General features: G+C 40.5%; 1 protein-coding gene across 3 annotated transcripts; it reads right to left on the bottom strand.

The window, feature by feature from the left end:
* Positions 1-1,062: 1,062 nt before the first annotated feature.
* On the bottom strand, positions 1,063-21,908 carry ABCG8 (ATP binding cassette subfamily G member 8). 3 transcript variants are annotated; one of them, XM_027641559.1, is made up of 14 exons: positions 21,589-21,908; positions 20,128-20,232; positions 19,231-19,387; positions 17,044-17,282; positions 16,506-16,638; positions 15,153-15,422; positions 13,089-13,254; positions 12,909-13,001; positions 12,392-12,591; positions 12,203-12,279; positions 10,599-10,866; positions 9,934-10,061; positions 9,278-9,456; positions 1,063-1,816 (listed from the first exon to the last, which is right to left on the bottom strand). In XM_027641559.1, exons 1-13 carry the CDS (start codon positions 21,661-21,663, stop codon positions 9,319-9,321), a joined length of 2,049 nt encoding a protein of 682 aa, XP_027497360.1. In that variant the 5' UTR covers positions 21,664-21,908; the 3' UTR covers positions 1,063-1,816; positions 9,278-9,318. The 3 variants fall into 3 exon arrangements, with proteins under 3 accessions (XP_027497360.1, XP_027497359.1, XP_027497361.1); XM_027641558.1 differs by lacking the exon at positions 1,063-1,816 and having other exon boundaries at positions 8,649-9,456; XM_027641560.1 differs by lacking the exon at positions 1,063-1,816 and having other exon boundaries at positions 8,649-9,456; positions 21,610-21,906.
* Between the last annotated feature and the right edge of the window lie 136 nt (positions 21,909-22,044).

Raw genomic sequence — 22,044 nt, 5'->3', positions numbered from 1 at the left:
AGAGAAACCTGCAACGTGACAAAATGCAGAATGGCAGCCTTGTGAACTTGTCATGGTGATTTACTAGTCCAGATACCAAACGTACTCCGTCACACTGACCATAGCATGCACCCCTCTAAAGCAGAATAGAATTATTTGCCACTGGCTAGTGGATAACTGGGATCGTGCAAGATCCAGACCAGGTACAGTGTCTGAGATAGGAGTGTGCATTTCCAGAGGCCTCTGTGGGAAGCTGAGAGCCTGCTGACATGAAATGACCTGACATGTTACTGTAGAAAGCAAATTGTGGGAGTGCGTATGTGTTTGCATAATCATGTGTCTTGATTGGGCTTGAATTGAGATGACTTTAATCTCACTTCTCTGCCCTGCGCCACATTATGGGTTTGCCTTTTCCCCCACTCCCCTTGAGGCAGGGGGAGGAGGAGGAGACTTTTGGGGTGTTAAGATCAACATGGGAAAAGTTTCCTTGTTAACCACCAATATAGTCATTTTGCAGCCTGATAATTACATGCTGTAGTTTTATCCTTATCTACTAAAACAGTTCATTCAACTCGTTGTCTCCTGAGACCTTTTTCTGTGGCAAGAATTGTAGCTTGGTAGGCTTGTAGCTGTCTTTAGACTTTTTTAATATGTACCCACTGTTGAAAATGGAGTAGCTGAATGCATTGTGTCTCTGGCAGTGAGAATTGTGGGGGTTTTATAGATTGAATGCCTGAGTCAGCAGGATTCCAGCTGCAGTTTACATGACAAGGGAGGATCATAACCATGCAGGTAGAATCCCGAGTGCACATATTGACAGAGAAGCTGACTGGTACTGTGTTCACCAGGGTGCTACTGTATTTATTGCTTTTCTTGAATGCGTGATGCTTCCGGACTCCCTGGGAACACAGCAGAGGAGAAAGTGACAGAAGTGATGGATGTGACCAGGAGGTTTTGCTGTTCAATGTGAGAAATTTGTCAGCATCTAGAAGGAATGTCCAATTTCCTGCACCAGTTTATTGTTGCTGTAAAAGTGAAAAAGGTAAACATATAAGAAAAAACTGAGACTGTCATTGAATTTAGCCCTTTATTAAGCAAAGATTTCTCTGCATTTCTTAAAATTATTCTCGAAATTTCTGTGTAAAGTCAACTGCCAAAAGATATTTCCTTTCCAGAATGGCTTCAGCCTCTGGTGGTTTGCCAGTGCTTCTGTGAACCAATAATCAGAGGAAACCGAACATCCTTTTAAGTCACAGGCTCCAACTGAGACTGTAGTTCAATCTGAGGGCATCTTTCTGAGTGTGAGTATGTAGGTCCTCAGCTACAGGAGCAAAATACTGGGTTTCCCATTAGATATGGAAATAAGAGCAGATATGGAAGTTTGAGGTTTGAGTTTTCTCTACTGTTTCCTGTAATTAAGAAAATGAGATAATAGAAACTGTCTAATGCAGTTCCTGCTATAGATGGGGGTTCCACATTGATCTACTTTTAGATAAAGTTATTAATGCAAGGTTTCTCTCTGATACTCCTAAACCTCTATATTGTGATTGGCTGATGCTTCACAATTTCTCACGTGATTACCCTTGAACACCATGATAAAGCAGTGGTAACTGTAGAATTGAGATTGTCTGCAGTGATTACTACAGACCTCTCTGTAGCTCTGTGTTTGTCTTAATTTCCTTCAGCTGCAAGTGCCAATGAACTCAAGGTTCAGAAAGCAGCAAACCTCAATCTCTCACAGCGACAAGTCTTGACAACCAACAGCAAGTTTAATTCTTGGTTTTGCAAGTAGTTTGCATCTGCTGTTCTTCCCATTGTCCAGGAAACCAGGGCAGATCTGAAAAGTGGAGTTGTAGAAAAGAGATGAGTCTTGAGGGAAGGAGTAAAGGGTGGACTTTAAGACAGAAAACAGTTTGGGCTGGAGAGAAGGTAGGTGGGTGTAGACAGGACAAAGTCATCCCGGCCTCCTTTGAGGCTGGCAAAGGCAACTCTGAAATGTTTCTTGGGTGCTGGATTTTTATTTATGGGAGTTGGGCTGGGAAGAATGTTTGTCAAAGTATAGGACCACTGCAGAGGAACTCTGAAGGGATGGGAAGTATGGGCAAAATGCTGAAGGGGGAAGGATGGGTGTTGGTACTGTGGGTCTCATTAAGTTGCTGAGCCCACTACCTAGCCATACTCTTGAAAAACTTTCTGCCTAAACCAAAAATAAATCATGCAGTTGCCTTTATTACTTGCAAAGTTCCCTGGGATTTTCCTCCCATTAGTTTAGTTAGTAGCTTGAACAGTCTGGGGGGGGGGTTAGTTAAACTGTGAAGCTTGATCATCTCTAGCAGTTGCCCATTTTTAGGGCCCTCGGAACCCTTCGTAAATAAAATTACACCCTAAAAATTAGAAATACGATAGAAAACATATGCTTATTGGAAATTCCATATCTGTAGACTACTTAAACAAGGTTTTTACTTTTCTTCATGATAGTATTGACACAGCCTGTATTTCAAACATTAATGTTCAGAGAGAGTGTGCTAGTAATATTGCATGCTGCACCTGGTTAACTGCTCAGCATTCCAGGGAGGAGCAAAAAACTCTAATCAAGTGTGATATCTGAAAATAAATATGTATATAATGTGAAAATAATTATTTTGAACCCTTAAGTTTTCCATCTTTTTTATATTTTTAATGACAGCCATATTTTTTTTCAGTGCCTATAGTACATATAAAATATTGTGCTCCAATTGTTTTTATACCCAGGAATGCAATTTCTGTATTTGAGTGTCTTTCTCACTGTCATCAATAACATAAATTTGTCGAAATTCAGCAAGTAAAAACAAGGTTGAAAACTATGTTTTATACCACTAGCTGCAGGGGGCATAAAATTACGGTAATTTGTGGCTTTACTATTGTCAGTCACGTTCAAGGGTTTTTTCCAGTGGAAATTTATCACACGCCTGTCACTGAACATACTACAGAGCTGCAAGGCATTTTTCTAGTACAAAGGCACTTAGAAATTCCCTAGGAAGTACATATAGCTAAAAATATTCATTTACTTTTCTTTTGTCTTGCTTTTAGAAGGGACAAACCTGGAGCAAGTTGGTCCAAAGTGTTTGGCGGTGCTTAGGTCTGCTGTGACCAGACAGCACTCTCCTCTTTGTAACAACAGTACCTGGCCAAAATACCTTTTTACATGAGTATTTGTAGGATTTGGGGGGGAAGGTGGGGAAGCAGGTACAGCTTGTGGTGAGGGCAGCCAGAGCCACTGTGCACAGAATTACTGTGGGACTGGTGGGACGGGGCTGGCTTTTTGACTGTTCCCACGGGCCTGGAATGCCCCTGTGGCTCTGCAGGGAATGGCAACATGTGCCCCTGTTCCTAAGAATTACAACCCAGAAAGTTGATTGAATGATTCTGTTAAGTGGATGATAAAAGAGCAAAGAAGTTGTTGGTGTTCCACCTTTCTCAGCTGAGATCAGAGTCTCTTGGGGTGATGGCTACCACGTGTTTGACCTCCAGCTTACCCACCTGAAAATCCAGCGACTGCTTTGTGTAGCATAACATCCAGTACCTGGTGGCAGCTAATAAGGGCAGCACGTGTCTAATTTTTCAGAGTGTTCATGTACCACATTTTGTTGCTACCTAGTTCGGAACTCCCATTTTTTGACTTCATGCCTTTCTGCCATCAGTTGAAGCACTGCCACAAGGTGATTAGCTATTTTTAACCAAGAGTCTTAGAATATTTGGGATGTTTGTTAAGGATAATACTCAGTTCTTTTAGGGCAGTCTTCCCAGCATCGTGACTTGAATCATGAGAAGGACGATGTTTACTTGTGTCAGGCCAGAGCTGCTGGTGGAGGCTACACAGACATAGGAGTGGGGGGGGCTATGCTTTTTGGGATTTTTTCTTCTGACTTTCTCAGTGGAACATGAAGGTGTTTTTATTTTCAAGAAGTTTTGTTGTTTTTTTAAACTCTTCCCCCAGTCCCCAGTAAATGAAAGTGAGCAAAGGTAGTGTCTTGAAGGCTGATGATGTTACCTGTTACCTAGTACAGTTGTATATTATTGCAAGGCACTGAGAGTTTATTGAAAATTTCCTGTTCTGTGAATTTTGGTTTTGACAATTTGTGAGTGTTGATAGATTTCCAGTTGCTCTGCATTTGCTAGAAAATTTGGGCTAATTTGCTTGTTTACAAAATACAATTTTTTTTTGAGGCTAGTGGCATTGCTTGTTTACTCACCATGTTGTTCTGGCCAGTCCATTAACATTTGTGCCTCTAAACCCACTTGTTAAACATGAAAAAATATTGTGTTAGGCAGAAACAGTAGTGAGAAATGCTAGGAATCTTAGCAAAATCTAATCAGGTTCTTAAAGAGAAGCAAAAGGTACATATGTGTTGCTGATGGAAGAAGCTGGTTTGGGAGCCATGGTATGAGGATTGAGGGGTTAAAGTTGCAGTTTTTTAGCACTGGAAGCATTATAAGTATCTAATTGTGACCATGAAAGCAAAATAATGCCAACAAAATTTGCAATTCAAAATAACCTTTAAGTTTGATTTAATGACAAAATAAATGTCAGCAAACAGTTTTATAATTAATTATATAAATTGGCAACAGCACTTTTATAAATTATGGATCTGAATTGCTTTTTAAATATTCCCTAAAAAAAATAAAAGCAATCATAGGCATTAGTTGTGTGTGTATATACATATGTATGTAATCCATTCGTGCAGATACTTCTACATCTACATATTAGTATGAACACACACTCATAGTTATGCTTTCTAAAGCTCGTCAGTTCTTAAAAGGGTTAAGCGGTTTAAAAATTACCTCAACCCACTGCTTAAACATTGTTGCCTTAATTAATAGCTGCTAACATATGAAGGGCTTGTCTTGGCTCTCCGAGTATAAAAAAAAAAAAAAAGTCGGCATGTCACAGAGCTCTGTGTACACTGTTTCTTGTCTACTGCCATTAAAATTAATCATTATGGCTAAAACCTGAAAGGTTTGTTATTTCTGGTCCAAGTGGACATACCAACACCTGCGATTTCTTATCCAAAGAATCCCCATGTGTACTGCATTGTCTGTGATTTATTTTTAAAAGAATTTCATGGAGTTTTACTTTTATTGAAAGGAATGGCTATTGATACTTGTTACTTGTTTAGCATTTCTCAATGGATTTTGCAATGAACAAATATGGGACGAAACTTTGGGCAGCTACTTATTAATTTAGCTTAGCCATAATGAAAGCTAGTCCTTTCCCAAGGACGAGTTAAAAGTATTTTGGAGGACTGCCACTACCCACAAGCCAATATGTAGAGCAGTGTTTCTGTAATCCATTTTTCAGTGCTAAAAAAGTTTGTTCATTTGCCAAGTGGAGAGACTACATAAACTTGGAGTGGAAATTGGGGAATATCTTCCTACCTCTGCCTGTATATTAAATACTTAAGTAATAATGACAAATTTGTCTTACCTGTTTCTTTACAGATCAGATACCACCTCTAGAGGTATTGTAACAACACACAGTTCTGTTGTCCAGGCAGTACTTTATAATATTTATGTAACCAGGAAAGATTTTCTAAATTTGGTGAATTTTCCTTACAAATATTATTTTTGCTTGTATTTGATAATCCCACTCCCCAATCTGACATGTCTGCAGACTGAAGCCCCATAACCTGTTGCAGTTTTGTTGTGCCCTGGGCAGTTCAAACAGTAGTTGGACAAAACAACTTGGAAACCGTGTGACCAATTAAACGTGGTGCCATTTCAAAACCAGTTTTTCACTGAGTCGCCTGCAGGAGACCGTGACTTACAGGTGAGGAGTTCCTTTCTGAAGCTGGTCAGGGAGGATACAGGGAAAGCAAAGACAGCAGTGGGTGAATCCTTGGGGTGGTGGCATTGTTGGACTAGCTGGCAGTGCTCTGCTCAAGAGGCACATCTGCCTTAAACACATTGCTAAAGTTGGTAGCAAACTGAATGTTGTGTGTGGAACAGACAGTACAGTAAGTTTTGGGCAGTGTCTTCCTTGTGTTCTTTAGTGTTGAGATTGCTATGGACTGCAGCAACTCTGATTATGCTGGTACAGGTAGTGCAGACAGGAGGGCACAGCGAGCTGCTGCTGATACAGGCCAGTCAAAGGAAAAGGAATGGCTACTCTGAAACTTGGAGAGCAAAGCTGTACTGAAATTCAGTTATGACTTTTAGCCTTGGCGTCGTGGTTTAACCCCAGCCAGCAGCCAAGCACCTCGCAGCCACTTGCTCACTTCCCCACCAGCAGGACTGGGGAGAGAATTGGAAGGGCAAAAGCCAGAAAACTCATAGGTTGAGATAATGACAGTTTAATAAGGAAAGCAAAGGCCATGTACACAAGCAAGGCAAAAGAATTAATTTACTGTTTCCCAGGGGCAGGCAGGTGTTCAGCCATCTCCAGGGGAGCAGAGCCCCATCATGTGTAATGGTTGCTTGAGAAGACAAAATGCCATCACTCCAAAACCCCCCTTCCTTCTTTCCTCCAGCTTTATGTACTGAGCATGATGTCATACGGTATGGAATACCCCTATGGTCAGTTCAGGTCACCTGTCCTGTCTTTGTCTCCTTCCAGCCTCTCATGCACCCCCAGCTTCCTTGCCAGCATGTCAGTACGAAAATCAGAAAAGGCCTTGGCTCTGTGTAAGCCCAGCTCAACAGTAACAAAAACATCTCTGTGTTATCAACCCTGTGTTCAGCACAAATCCCAAACACAGCCTCACACCAGCCACTGTGAAGAAAATTAACTCTACCCCAGCTGAAAGCAGCACTCTTGATTAGAACTCGTGGGAAGATTTCTGTTGCCTCGCTGACCATTTGATTTTGCAGCAGCAGCACCTCGACTGCGGAAGTGTGAGTAGAGGCCAAAGCATATGGCATGAGCTTCACTGGCTGAGAGGTGCATAATTCCCCTAAACCTGCACTATTTGCAACTCCTGGTAGCGCGAGTGGGGCAGGTTGTGTGTCATCCACCCACTCTTCCCTGTGCTCTTCTCTGTACACAGCCCCACAGCATGCTATTGTTAGGCATGAACGCTAATTGCTGGTATTTCAAGGCTCCTACCTTCTTATTGCTAAAGCCTGTAACAATAATCACAGCCTATATTCCCCATCTCTCAGCATCAAGGAAACAAGATATGATCATAGGCAGTGTGCTAATGTAATTGTAGTATATAGAATATGAGCTTTTTCTATGTAAACAGAGGCCTGGCCACCTCCTATGATAGCTCTTCCTCCACTCCACACGCTGGCTGTTCCTCGGCTCACTGCTCAAGTCCCCATTATGTATACATCTACCCTTGTCATAACACCACCTCTGAAACACTCACACCGTTTGGTCCTGCTGCATAATGTTAAGAGGGTGGAATTTTAAATTGAAAAAGGCTGTTTAAGTAGTGTCAGCAGCCTGACTAATTTCACAAAAGGAAGGAAATTCAAAGTTAAGGCTATGGTATATTCTTATCTAGATGCCTGAAGATTTCTGTGCATGACAATATGCCCCTAAAATTCAGAGCTGTCCCTTATGTCTTTAATTTCTCCCATTGTGTCTCTCCTTTTTTTTTATTAAACATCAAAGTGAATTCACAACAGAGAGTCAGCCTAGAATTTAATCCTCTAAATACCTTGAAAATAGAGGTTTAGACTAGAAGTACCAATATATACCCTTAAAACTTCAGTGTAATATAAAAGAGATTCTAATCACAACAGATCATTACAAAGAAGAGTAAACCATTAAAAAAAAAATTAAATGTCTTAAATATAATAAAAAGGAATAATTAAGAATCAAACAGGAAGCTGCTATTCTGACAATTTAATGATGCTGAATTGGACTGAAAGAATTGGCTTTGCCATTAAAAGGCAATGAAAATCTGATAATTTCAAAATGGCACTGAAATCTGATCAAGTGGGGGTTTTTTTAAATCAAATGCAGCAGAACCAGAAAGATATGGTAGAATTTGCCTTAGAAGAACCTTGGAGTGTTTTGGATTCCTACTACTGCCTAGGGCTGAAGATCTTACTTTATCAGACCTGCTTAATATCTTTAGACCGAGGTCTTCCTGGGAATATATTACCTCGTGGAATCTGTGGAAAGTAATGTGGCAGTCCTAACTGCCAAATTGAATAATAAAATATGGATGTTCTGTCATTCTTAATTCTTAAAAAAAAGCCAAACCAAACCTTGGGATTTACGTAACAGTATCTGGGTCATTATAGCCGATTACAGGAGGAGTTTTCCACTGTGTGGAACATGTAAATGAAAGTCAAGTAGTCAATCTGCTTTGGGTTTCTGTATGTAAGAACAGAGATATGCATCTAAACATTTAAAAGCAGCAAGCTAATCTTACAAAATACTCACAACAACTCTACACCTAATTTGTACATGCACTTACTGTGACTGTGTGTGAATTATGCCCATTTATTTACTGATACTAATTTTCTGAGCAAAACCAGGTGCACAATTACAAGCATTTAATAGATTGCATTGTTAGATTTTTAATTGCTCAGGGACAGGTTGGTATTTTCTACCTGAGAACTTTAGGAAGCAAACTTGGTGAATTGCTATGATTTGTACTGCCATGAAGAAAGATGTTGTTAATAGCAATCAATTAGTATGTATTTATACTGTAAAAATAAGTCCAAGAAGGTGAAATAATTTTATTGTTATCGTCTCTACAGTAAGCAAATACCCATTTTGCACATCATCAGCATCTAACTGGAATACAAAGGCAAAGCTTTAAAATACATAAGGAATTAGCAATAACCCAGAGTAGTTAACAGTTCTATATTCCATCATTGCACATGTTCTCCTGAAGCACCTGTGAAATCTTCTGTGTTGCTTTCCTCTGTGCTGTGTTTGTGAGTAATGAATGTCATATATGCCACAGAAAGTAGTGTTCTGATCCTTTTCTCTCGCAGTTCTTTGAATTAAGTATGTGATCACTGTATGTTCAAACATTATGTACTAAAATATCAGCTATTACAATGTGCAACGGGTCCTTTTAAATCGGTCGCCCATAGCTCAGAATATATCCAGGTGTGGAGAACTCATACATGCCTTGTCACCTATGAAAACCGTGAGTCAAGGAAACAAAAAGCCCAAAGCCCACCCCGAACCCCCAGCCCAGGCTGAAGCTGCGGTCCGTGGCAGCCTTGCGGGGAGCACAGCCCGCATCCCGACTCCTGGGGTTCTGCTGCCATCCTGTGGCAGTCGCGCTGCCGGCGCCCGCCTCTTCTGGGAGGCTGCCGGGGGGGACCAAAATTGGGCTCGTTCTTCCCCTGCCTTCCTGCAAGGGACGCTGTCACCTGCTGCCTCCTCTGCTGTTACCAGTCTTGGGTTGATTTCTGCTTGATGAAGCGCAGAGATAAATAGTATAAAAGCAGGAAGCTGCAAATGATACCAATGAGGATGAGGTAGCTCACGTAGAGAGGATGGGAGTCCAAGTCCAGAGACTGAATGATCTGTAATGACCAATAACACAAAATTAGGAAGAGGCACGAAATTTTCATGCTGGATCTGTGAAGTATATTTTACATGTGAGTTCCCTTGGCCCATGCCATCTTTCCCCTTGGTTTCCAGCTGGATGTATCTTTCGGAGTTGATAGCAGGTTGCAGCTACGCTATTCCTATTTCAGAGGAACACAGTTCAGCTTCTGAACAGTTTCAGCAAGTGCACAGTTGGGGTTTGTGTAGAAACTAGTGGCTCACGATTATTTTCTTTTTTTTTTTTTCTCTTCCACTAAAAGAAAGGCATATGAGTGACTGCTATAGGGACATCTTTAAGGACAAATTTACAATATACTAAGTGTAACATGACTTCACGCATTGATTTGGCACTTGCCAAATTTGAGGCCTACAACGTCCATTTAAATATGACAGGCTTTCCACCTGTTGTGGAAACAATTAAATGTTTATAACAATTTTTGTTACTGACTTACAAATTTCCCTGGTATTTGAAAAGTAGTGTTTCCAACAGTCATTTCATATGTCCGGTCAGTGAACTGAATTTGCATCATTCCTTGAAAATTCCATCTGAGAAAAGAGATTTTAGAAACCCAAAAAGGAACTGAAAAAGAAAAAACAGAACGAAAGAAATTGATATACATACACAAAACTTGAGACCTCAAAAACTGCTGTGCTACTGCCAAATACAGCAGCTTTGTCTCATTTCTTGACAGCCAGAGGCTGTAAACATGTAGGAGTTTATTGTTGGACAAAATAGCAGATATACTTTATGTTGTTACATGGAGATGGGAAGTGAGGAGTAAGCTAATATCCATATCCATCAAACTCCTACTGTCAACTAAGTCTTCCTAGAGCTCCATCTGCATCTTTTGAATACAATTCTTTTTACTGAAAAGTCTGGCAACCACATAAGAATCAAGCCTTTCACTAGTGCTTTTTTGACCAAATTTCCTGTTCCCTCATTTTCAGATGGAGAAAATTATATAAAATGAATGACTCCACTGTCACCATCCAAGAAGATAATTGCAAAGGTAGGAGTAAAGCTACCTTTTCCTGCAGCATCACAACAACTAGTCAGTGATGAAAGCCACTGATGTTTCCAAGCCAGATTGGAGGGATGGTGGGAGCTTTGTCTCACCTGTCCAGAGACCTTCCAGGCTTATCACAAAACCACCACTCAGGTAGAACGACGTGAAAAGGACGTTGCCGAGGAAGGCCGAGAGCTGCAAGGTCGGCAGCAGTGCTGCCACCCAGAGTGCCATGGCACGGGCACTGTACACAGCCAACCACACCGAGAGGAAGTTCAACAGGAAATGCTCTGGTTCAGGAATGAGGTTTGCCAGCCAGTAGATGGGAACTCCATAAATTATAACAAAAGCGCAGTGTTCTGGAAGCTCCCCCAGAATCTGTTCAGGGAGAAGAAAAATTAAATAAAAAAAGAGAATTTGTTGAATGATAATTACAAAACCACATGAGATGTGCCCTAATGTACTTATGGACTTCTTATAAAAATTACAGGAAATACTCCCCTAGAACACAATCCTCTCCCTGTTAGGGGTTGTCAAAGACATGCAAAAACAATCCGCAGCAGAAACTGAAATCCACGCTAGCTTTTCTCCAGTTGTGACATTGCTGGTAACTAATTGTTAAATGGAGAAGATTCTTGTTATAGATTAGAGATCTTGTTTTGTTACAATTTGGGCAGTTTCTAAGAATTTATGACAGTTTCCCTGAGAACTGGTGTGCTTGATAACAGCAATACTGTGACTGACTCATGGCTACTGTATTTGCCCCAGTTTCGTTGAACCTAGTGTTAGATCAAATTTGAGACAAATTTGGCTGTTGGTCCATTCCCCACCTTGTCCCAAAGGCAGCAGTCCAGTTAGCAGCTTAGTTTGTTGTAAAACAAAAGCATAAATAGGATTTTCTCAAATATCTGAAGAGGTCTATAGAGAGCATTAGTTGTTCCTAAGAGGGTTGCTACTATCCTGTAATACTAAGGTTGTAACAAATTACATCGATTTCTCTGTGAATAATGTGCAATCTTTGTGACACAATGCAGAGAATATTTTTCTCTGGCAACCACTAATAAGCATTTAAAATCTTGTGCAGAAATGGAAACCTAAATTACAGATGCCATGGCAGGCAGAACTCATCTAACAGTGGCAACATCACAAAGAAGGGATTATTCTAAACCCTTGTGAAAAAGAGAATGTAATTTTTAAAAAAAGTTCTAAATTTAATTCCAGGAACTCTGGCTCTTTATGCACTTAATACAGCTTTTTTATCTCTGACCAGCACAGGCCCAAACTACTACTGGAAACATCACATTTCTGTTTTACCTTTGCTTTAGCTTTTGATGCAAATATTTTGTTTTACAGATCAAGACATGTAAGCAACTTTCTTAGATGCTTCAGTGAATTATGCAGGTATGTAAAATTGCCTAAACCTTCAAATTTGAGTTTGAAATTTCTTAAATTTTACCCAAACAGCCCAGCAAAAGATTCTTCTTTGGCTTCTCTGGTGTGGGATCTCAACCATGACTTATGGCAACAGATCTAAAGTAGTGTGAGGTTTAATCTATTAATGTCAAGGAAGCAAGAATGATAGCCTTAGCTGGCAGACACAAAAGAACGAAATCTGATATGAACGTGATTGTTTATACAACAAGTCTTTGATTTGCTTGTGTTTTTTTAATGTTCAAGACAACCGTTTGTATTTCCTGGCAACAAAACCAATTACCTTAGCAAAGAAGTATGGGCTAACAGAGTACATTCCACCTTCCAAGTCATGATAGAGCATTGCTCTTTCTGAATGGCCTGCAGAGTAGGAAAAAACAGATTGTTTTAGGCCTTAGTTTAATTTTTTCATTAATTTAAGAATCTTCTGATTTTGATTGCTTATAATGTTTACAAGAAAACTGACACTTACATTTGGCAATAACATCCAGAATTATTGTGAATGGGATTAGGGCACCTATCATGTACAGCAGTGCTATTGTGTCACGAATAGAGAGTCCATCTTTGTCATGGCCATAGTACAAAAATCCAATTAATAATGACATAAGAAGGGCCTCAAGTCCATGGATTAGTAACGTTGAAAGATCTCTGAAGTCATTGGAGACTTGACGACTAGGAAAACAGCAACATTGACTGTAAGACACAGTACTTAATAATGCCAGTCACGTTCAGAGACATTGCCCCAAACACTGTTAAAATCAATTCATGGGACTTGCTGACTGACTGTGGTGGGAGTTGAGCTGCCTCTTTCTGTAAAGGCTTTTACCTAATCAGAGCTTTGAAACATTTGTAGCCACTGAGTATTTCAGGCCTGAAATGATGAAAGCTTGAAGGAAGGCAATGGATGTGGGACATTTTGTGCTTCTTTCTTATGATTAAAAATGCAAATGGGCACGATATGTAACCATTTACGCTGAAGATAAGTTTACCTTAATAATACAGTGAACTGCTTTAAGGGTCCTGGTAACTGATCACTTGAATGGTGAGGCATGTTGATAGCCTCTTCTGAATTTAAATGGGACCTGTCCAAAAGAAAAAGAGAAAAATTTGAAATTAGCACAGGCTGTAGCTATTGTTTCAGATCCTCTGTATGACACTCTTTTCTTTACCTTTGGTTGCTGACTGTGGTCACAACATTGTCTCCTTCAGTAACTTTCCATAAGAAGTCATCAAAATGTTTGACTTTTTCTAGGAACAAGTTGGCAAGAGTATTTGCTCTTTTTCGGCTTTCCATTTCCTTTTCTGCAGTTTGTTTATCGATACTGGTCAAATCAACTGCAAGACATTACTTGATGTAAGTCCATCTGCTATAGAAGTGATAACTTTATGATGTGCTTAGAATCAGGGATTTAATTGTGAACAGATAGTACAACCTGTGTACATGCATTGACTTACAATAGTTAGAACTTTATCAGTTACCTTAGGCAGTTAGGGATGAACGGATTGTTCATGTGTGTGTTTCTTACCTAGTGATTCAATGAATCACTGAGAGATTACAGAATTGCTTATTATAATATTATAAACTACTATTTCAGATTTGTCGCAATTTCATAGTGCTGAGAAATAAAGCTATTTGAATTTTCTTCCTGGTGTGTAGGCATTTACAATCTTTTATGTGACTTTGACTTAAATCACATGTTTCTTTCTTCATCTGAAAAATTACAGTTATCATCTTATTTGTATCTTATGGAGGTGCCATAAACTTTACCAGATACTGAGAAAGTCCAAAAGGGGTATTATCTAAGGACAACATAGAGAGACAGTAGTTGACTTAGCATTGTTTTTTTACTTAACAAAATGATTTTTTAAAAAATCTAAACTTATGGTAGTATTTTCCCATGTTGACCTTCAGTGTAGAGTGACAATACCTGATGTTTTGCAGATGCTTTCTGAGAGAACTATCACTGCACACTTCCTGATTCCTTGCATTGGGCTGATCATCTCTGTTCAGCTACTCCTTAGCAGGAGTCCACCAGAAATTAGTTCAATCTGCCCTGTCTTCCCTTCTACCATGGTCTCCTGTTTTTCTATCAGACACACAGCCAGCATTTGTGTGTTTCCATCATGTGCTCCTTCTTGCTGTGGATCCTCTGCCATCCCGTCCTGTTTCCACCTTCCTGCTGCCCATATTTCTTTTCCTACGGGTGCTGACTCTAGATATTGCTAAAAGATCTTCCACCTCCCTCTCTCATCCCTCCCTACCTCTGTGCCGTAGGAGTTTGTAACTGCAGGCAGCAGCTACAGGTTTGTCCAGGACTGCCTCTCCATTCCCCTACAGGGGTGCTCAAGCTTTCTTCGAGGCTGTCCTTGGCTGAGGACTGCTCTGAACCCTGATGGTGGCAAAGGTCTTTTTGCCGGGCTTGACACCGAGTTTAACTTCTGTTTATCTCTGCACAGCTGACGTTGCCTGCCACATAGGCACAGCTGAAGAGGTTACTCCAGAGCACTGAGGCTGTCTGTACTCCAGAGCTGAAGAGGTTACTCCAGAGCACTGGTGTCTGTGTGAGGTTTCCTGGCCAACTTGAGTGCAAAGACCTAAGGGCTGCAACGGAACCAGCCTCTGTTAAGAGGTTCCCACCCATTAGATTAAGAGGGTCAGATTCCCTTTCCACGTTGCAAAAACCAGAAGAAGAATGGATTTGAAACCATGTAAACTTTCTTTGAGGAGTAAAAGGATTGCTTTTTTGGGTTAGCTTTTTCTCCCTTCTGGTGTGCTCTGTTGGGCAGACTTCTCTTTCCCATTTACTGTTCCAGGTACATATTATTGTTCACTCTGGGGAAACTAGCTTCTACATTTCTTGATTGAGAAGTCAGAGAACTGGCTACAGAAAGCAATTCATCAGTCTGTCTTGTGTCTTTCCCAATCAAAGTTTCAACCAGCTAAAACATGGGGTTAAGTGTGCTAAACATGTGGAGGAGTTGCTATACTTGTCAGGGTTAGAAGGAGGATTTTTTTAAAAATTGATTTTGTCCATACATCTTGTTTTTCTTACATTTTCTGTACTGAGAAATAGGGATCTCGTTAAAAATGGAACTTGCTGCAATATTGATTTGAGTCAGTTATAAGACATTTCTAAGACAGTTATTGTCTACAAAAATCAATGTTAGTTAGACAATTATGAAAGCAAATAATTTCCAGTAACCTTTTTGTTTTGGCAGTGCTTGATACTGACCATAAAAATCCGCAGGATTGCTGTACCTTGGGCAGGGATAGCCTAGTTCTGTGAAATACTGGACCATGTCTTTAGCTGTTCCACAATAGGCAGTGAGTCCAGAAGTCATCAGAAGAACTAAATCAAACAGCTGGAAGATATCTGACCGAGGCTGATGAAGTGAAAGAAGAACCAGTCTGTTTCCCCTGGCCAGTCTGGACAATGTTATCACGAGGTTATGTGCAGTAAAACTGTCCAGTCCAGATGTGGGTTCATCAAGTATGAGTATTCCTGCCAAATACAATAAGTTTAGCTGTGGAAAGCAGCATGTTTGATTTGGAAAATATGTTCTAAATGAAAAGGTGCTAGTGCATGAAATGTCACTGATTATTTTTAAATTTAAAGGAAAAAATATATTCATTTACTTCAGTACAATTTGTTCCTGAGCATCATTTCTTACAAAATAAAAAGTCTTCTGCTTTCTCCATAATTACAAAAATATAACCCTATACAAGCAAAAAATGTTCAAATCCATTTCCCAGTGAAAAAACTTATGTCAAATCTTACTTAACAAGAGGCTCAGTCAGGTTGGTAGTGCTTTTGATATATATAAGATCAGATAAGGGATTCAATCCGGCAAAATCAGCTGTGGATTTAGCCTCTTATTTTGCTTCTACTGAAGACAATGGAAGTTTCTAGTTCACCTGCTGCATGAGCCAGCCATGTCAGTGAGTTGCACAAGACTGCAAGGACTGACTATACAGCCAAGAAAATTACCTTCCCTGTGAATACTGTACATGTGAATGGGGGCTGGGTCAGAGGAAAGGAAAACAATCTCCATGTTACAATAGGCCAGCAGCCTTCCAAAATAACTTGTGGTATGTGGTCAGATAAACAAAAATGTTACACTAATATCCACAGACCAGAGCACTGCTTGAGGGTAACTTCAGGCAACTTTGGTAGTCTTTGTGATGGTGGGTGAGAGCAGTGGGTGAAGTATCCCAGGGGGGCTCTGCTTTGGTCCGCTTCTGCTTTTCTATTGTCCAAGGTGACAGAAACACTAGTGGGCCAGCTGCTAAAAAACACTCTGTTTACAGAATTATTACTGTAATAATTACAGTTTTATCTGTGATCAGTAATGATTTCAATTTAAGCAAATGGACCAGCATTCAGTCACTGTGTCTAACTGTGCTGTGGAGAGGTAACCTCTGACAGAGGGTGTTGCCAGGTTAAATGTTCTGAGTATGAACTCCTTAAGCTGCCCCTGGGGCAGTGTGTCTGACTGTTCCCTGAAAGCTCCTGCCTTCATTTACTGCCCCATTACCCCCAGGTGGTCAGTGGTAGGCACGAGGAAGGTGTCAGGGTTTTGCTTACCCGGGTTCCAGAGCAGCTGCACACCGATGCTCACTCTCCGCCTCTCGCCTCCTGAAACACCACGGAGGAACTCGTTCCCTACCCTGGTGTTTGCACACTGGCGCAAGCGCAGCTCTGCTATGACATCTTCTACCTGGGGGATCCGAAGGGCAACAGAGAGAAAGCAAGTGTTCATTTGGATACTCGTGCATAGGTAAAACTGAAAATAAGATGAATGTGGTTAAAAGTCATCTGGATATTTCAGAGCTATCTGATCAAGAGACACTCTTGGTTTTAGAGATAACATTAAAAAAGACTCAGCGATCAAAAATTTAGTTCGTCTTTCAGCCTCTGTAATGCTTTCTCTAGATTGTCATTTTTTATGAGCTTTGGAACAATTGCTGGTTTCTATCTTGAAAGATGTAAAAGGTTTATAATTCATAATCTACATGAAAAAATATCAGATTAGCTGTTCTGACTCCAAACACACAGGATCTCTTGGATAATTCCTGTCAGACACATTTTTGACAACTTTACTTTTTTCCAACAGCTTAATTACCCTTTTTTTCCTTTGTGAGTCTGAAAAAAACTTCGGAAGGCGCAGTTTGGCAACGAACAATAGTGTTTCTCTGACAGTCAGGTGGGGGAGCAGTCGGTCATCCTGCCGCACGTGTGCTATGCATTTCCTAACAAGCTGGGGAGTGCTGGGTTCGTTGTTGATCAGGATTTGACCAGACTTGATTTTGCCTCCATGATCCCGGCAGGTTATCACGTCAAGCAAGGATGTCTTTCCACCGGCTAGAAAAGTCAAAATTGAAAATTAAATTAATTCCCAAGGGATCATTTTGAAAAATGGTCTTTTCACAGACAGCGGATAGAAATTTTTGTTCTTTAGCGTCTCTTACACAACACTTCCTGCAGTTTTTCCAAAGCCACAGGGACGGAATGGTCTTCAAAGAAAATACTGACTATAAGCTCATGTTCAGGAAATCTCTCCCCTCTGGAATGGAGTATGGGGCTTTAACCCTTGTCATTTCTCAGCAGAATTGGGAGGTTGGGCGTTGAGGGTAGTTCCATGAACACAAGAAGGAAGATCTCTTTGATTACCTCTCTTTCACTTTTGAAACATAGGTGACAGGTGATGTCTTGCCCTGGCTGCAAGGCTGACACCCAAATGCTAAGCAAGAGCTTTCTTTGTGGAGGGATTTGTGAATTCAGATGCAGCAGCTGGATCAGCTGAACGACTAAGGTGCTGAATGATTATACAGACAATAAGAACCTTAATCATGATTGAAATAAAAATTATTATGACTTAAATAAGACAAAAAGACAGTTAAATAATTAAGAAAAGCTGGCTCATAACCAGAGGTAGGAAAAGTAAAACAATGAAAACAAAACCTGATTTGGAGCTTAATAGCAAATGAATTTTTCCTTTTTGCTGTATGATACTGTATGTAAACACAGAGAGCTCTCTTATTATGATTAAATGTCATTTATTTCTAGTCTCCCTGTTGAAAGATTAACTCCACATTTGTTTCTTAATACATACATTTTAAAAAAAGAAACCCATCCATCTGTAAACCACATATTGCTCTGTTTAAGAGTGACATATTGATTGCCATTGACAATGTGAAACCCATCAGCAGTTTAATCCATTTTGTTAAGGCATTTGATGAAATAAATTATAAACAGCTTTTGAAAATAGTTTGACTAGTTTGCTGAAAGGGGTTTGTGCTCAGTGTATGTTATCTTACAAAGGTGCTATATCTATAACTTCATATGTTATTTCATCACAAGCTTTTCCTTTTATTTTTGGGAGAATCTCTAAGGTACAGCTTCAATTACATTAAGGATATGTAGTAAGAAAAAATTCCCATGACAATAGGGAAGAAACATCTCTTTTTGTAGAAATGAAGTTCAAACTTTTTGGCAAATATGCCTTGTCTTTGATAGAGAGCATCTTCACTGAATCACTGAGATATGTAAGAGTCTAGTGGATACACAGCATGGAGGTTTTTCCCTCCAAAGTAAAGTACTTTTTACTTCAGTTTAGCACATCATGTGTCTACTTCTTATCTCCCTAGATGAGCTTAGACTCAATTGAACATATGGAGAAAAGGCCACCTCTCCACCTCTCCACCTTGGAGAAGATTAGGCCAGTCCCACCAGAAAATGAAGTAAAAAAAGAAAAAGACGTTGTAAAGCAGAGACCCCAAACAAAAGTGGAACTGTCTTTTCTTCTCTGTAAGTTTCTCTTAATTAACCCAAATGCAATATTTTGTCCTGTTAGAATTGTTTCAATCCAAAGGGAATTCCTACTTATGGCTATGCAAGTTGGCATTGATCTTTCTTATGGGGTCTGTCCTCATTTGTCTGCTATGTTTTCTGGGTAAGACCTGCAATTGGCCTGTTTTGAATCTGAGCCATGAAGCTGATTCATGTCCAGCAGATCTGGGGCTGCAAGGCCACAATTATGACAACACCCCACTACACCTCAGGAAACAATTAGCAAATGTGTACAAGGCATAACAAAATTGGGTTTGAAAATCAGTCGTATACCCAACTCCCCCCCTTCCCATGGTATCATTCTTTGTTTCCTCATAGATCATGTCACTTAAAGAATGTATTTAAGTGACACATTGCCAATAGTTTTTCCTCAACTAGATTTTGACATTAAAAAAACTGCTCTTGTCTGTGTACATTTTATCTGAGAGTTGGTCATATCCTGAAATTTGTTTGCTCTTACCAGTGCTTCCAATAATAGCCAGCATCTGACCACTTTGAACTTTTAAATTCAGATTCTGGATTATTGGCACAAGAGAATGGGGATCCGATTTCCAGGTCCAGGGCATTTTCATCTGTGCAAGGTTTTCATACCAGGGAATCTGGGATGCTGTGTTAACCTAATAAAGAAATAAACAAGTCCCTTCAAGCAATAAACTATTTAGCAACAAATATCTTCAAAGTTACAATGTTACAAGCGAAGAATATCATTGTTAATCTTCAGAAATACATGGAAAGAAGTTCTTTTGCAGCCATCTATGGGTTTTGTGTTTTGCTTCTCATTCCGTTAATCACTAAATCTATCTCTGTTCTCTGTTACTTTGGAAATTTATTGCTATTGTAAATTTTAAATATTTAAAAATTTTAATGTAATTTGTAATTCTATTAGACTGAAAATTGTGAAATCTACTTCAGATGCCATGGTGGCACAAAGGAGATGAAAAATTTCACTAATTCCTTGAAATCCTCCTTATTAGTCATCCTCTCTTCATCTCCTTCCACATACTCATTTTTGCCAGCAAGGGCTCCCAGCATCTCTAGCCTGACAGAAAGTCCCTCTGCCCCAACTCTCAGAGGAATAATTTCGCTCAAGACTGAAAAAAAGCAGAGCTTAGAAACAGACCTTTCTTTCTGTCTTCCCCCCCTTGTTTTACTAAATAAATTTACAATGGAGGGGTTAGTCTGCTGTCAGTATTGCAGCCAAGAGTATGATTCTACTCACAAAACCATGTATTTGACTGTGCAACAGTTGTGTGAACTTTTTCAACTTTGTTTGGCTTTTAAAATGGCTTGTGTATAGAAACAGGCATTGCTGGATATGCTTCCTGCTGAAGGGAGGTATTTAAATGACAATTCTTACCTGGTAATTGAGTTCTTTGACCTCAAGAACGTTTGATTTTCCACTGTATGTGAAATACAGACTGTTATCTTCTTCAGAGGAAAAAATAGCATCCTGGGTCTTGGTCTGGAAAAGTTGTTAGGTTAATTACAACAGTTAATCACAACAACTAAAGTACTGTTAAAATCTGAGTTCAGAAAAGACAAAGCACAGAGGTAAATATATTTATGGAATATAACAATATTATTGATGAGTTACTGTAGTGCAAAAGTCTGAGGGGTTGAAATAAGTTATCTATTATCTGTTAATCAGTGTGAAACGTACTTTGTTCTAGTGACATGTATGAGGGCCAAAAATGCTGTGCTGTGCTTTTCTAGTTGCTAGTTTAAAAGTGGTCATTCAAAATGGAGATAAATGTCATTTCCTCTTTTTTTGAGGAAAAAAGATATAGTACTTCAGCAGTGTCAGTCTACTTGACCAAAATGGTGCATATAGTAATACATAAGTTATGGCAGTTAAAATTAATGTTCACTGGAAGTATATCTGTTGTTGAATTCCACATGGACTCAAACTTGGAGAATTTGTGAACAAGTGGGTATACAACCACAAGTATAGTCTCTTTCTCCCCTTTTGTTTTTCAAATTTACAGTTTGTCAACTGTGGAACTTAGTGTTCTGAGGTATCAGTTAAAATAACAAGAGTCTCTGCTTGGCTTGGTTAACCTTTTGCATACAGCTGCAATTATGAAGTCGTTGCTGAGGCAGCTTTCTGGATTTGGGTGTAACTCTGTGTGCACGCCTGCAGTTTTTACTCCAGACAGCCATATCTTCCCCGAAGCCCTGTGCTTTTCCTACGAGTCAGACTCATTTCTAGCCAAGGCAAACGTACCTGTTCTCTGTGTAGCAGACCCTATCCATGCCTGTGGTATCTTTGGCAGCTGGTGACCACGATCTTAGTGTGCACCACATACCCTCACAGCAAACAAGGCTGATTAATCTTTTCAATCTAGATACAGTCTAGATAGCAGAAAGCAATGTCACACCAAGCAGCCTGAAAAGCCGCATGAAAACCCTCCAGGCTCCTGCTACTGCCAAAGCACTCTGGGCTCTTGCTTATGTTGAACTTAATTTTTGAAAACAGGTGCTCCCCAGCAAATGTGGGTATCAGTCTGAAGGCATATCCTGGGAAAGCCAGTCCAGGCCACGCTGAGGGGCTTTCTCTTCCATCCACATATTTGGAGATCGCCCCTCTCAGTTCCACCACTGTGGCGTCTGAGCACTGGCCTCATCCTCAGTATGCTCTGGTGGGGGGTGTGGACACTTTCTGCTCCCCATTTCAGAGCTGGATGAGCTGAGGGCTCACCAGCTGCAAAAGCCCTGTGGGAAGGCTGCCTGCCTGCCTCTCCCAGTTCTCAGCAAGCACTGTAGCTGCAGAAAGCTGAGCCCATCAGGTCCCTCCCGACTCCCTGCAGGTCTCACTCACTGGCAAGCCCTTGAATGTCACCTGGCTCCAGCCGGCATCATCCAGAGAGACATTTTCAGTGGTTTCCTTCATCATGCTGGTGGAAGGTCTCACTCCTTGCAGTGGTTTGACTTGTCTCTTTGAAAGAATTCCTTCTCCTCTTGGTTTGGAACTCAGTCCTTTCCAGGCACCTTCACCGCAGCACCATATCTCCTGGCATGCTGTGTCTCTGCAGCTGGCATGACCCCGTGGACAGGGAAATATTCCCCTCCTCTGGGACAGTAACAGCTCGGGCTAAAGGTACATCAGATAGCGGCTTCAGCTAATCGCTGATCAGTTGTTCTCAGGAAAAAGAAAGGACCGGGAGCCCCTCTGTTTTCCTTGAGGTGGCAAGTGCTGGGGGCAGCGACCTGCTCTGACCCTGGGACAGTGGGGAGCTGCCCCTGCCTGGCGCTGGTGGAGACATGGTGGTGGCAG

This window comes from Corapipo altera, unplaced genomic scaffold, assembly GCF_003945725.1.
Source record: "Corapipo altera isolate COAL_440 unplaced genomic scaffold, ASM394572v1 48b, whole genome shotgun sequence".
Lineage (NCBI taxonomy): Eukaryota > Metazoa > Chordata > Aves > Passeriformes > Pipridae > Corapipo > Corapipo altera.
Note: the sequence above shows the minus strand (reverse complement) of the source record. Positions and strands in the feature narration are given on the sequence as shown.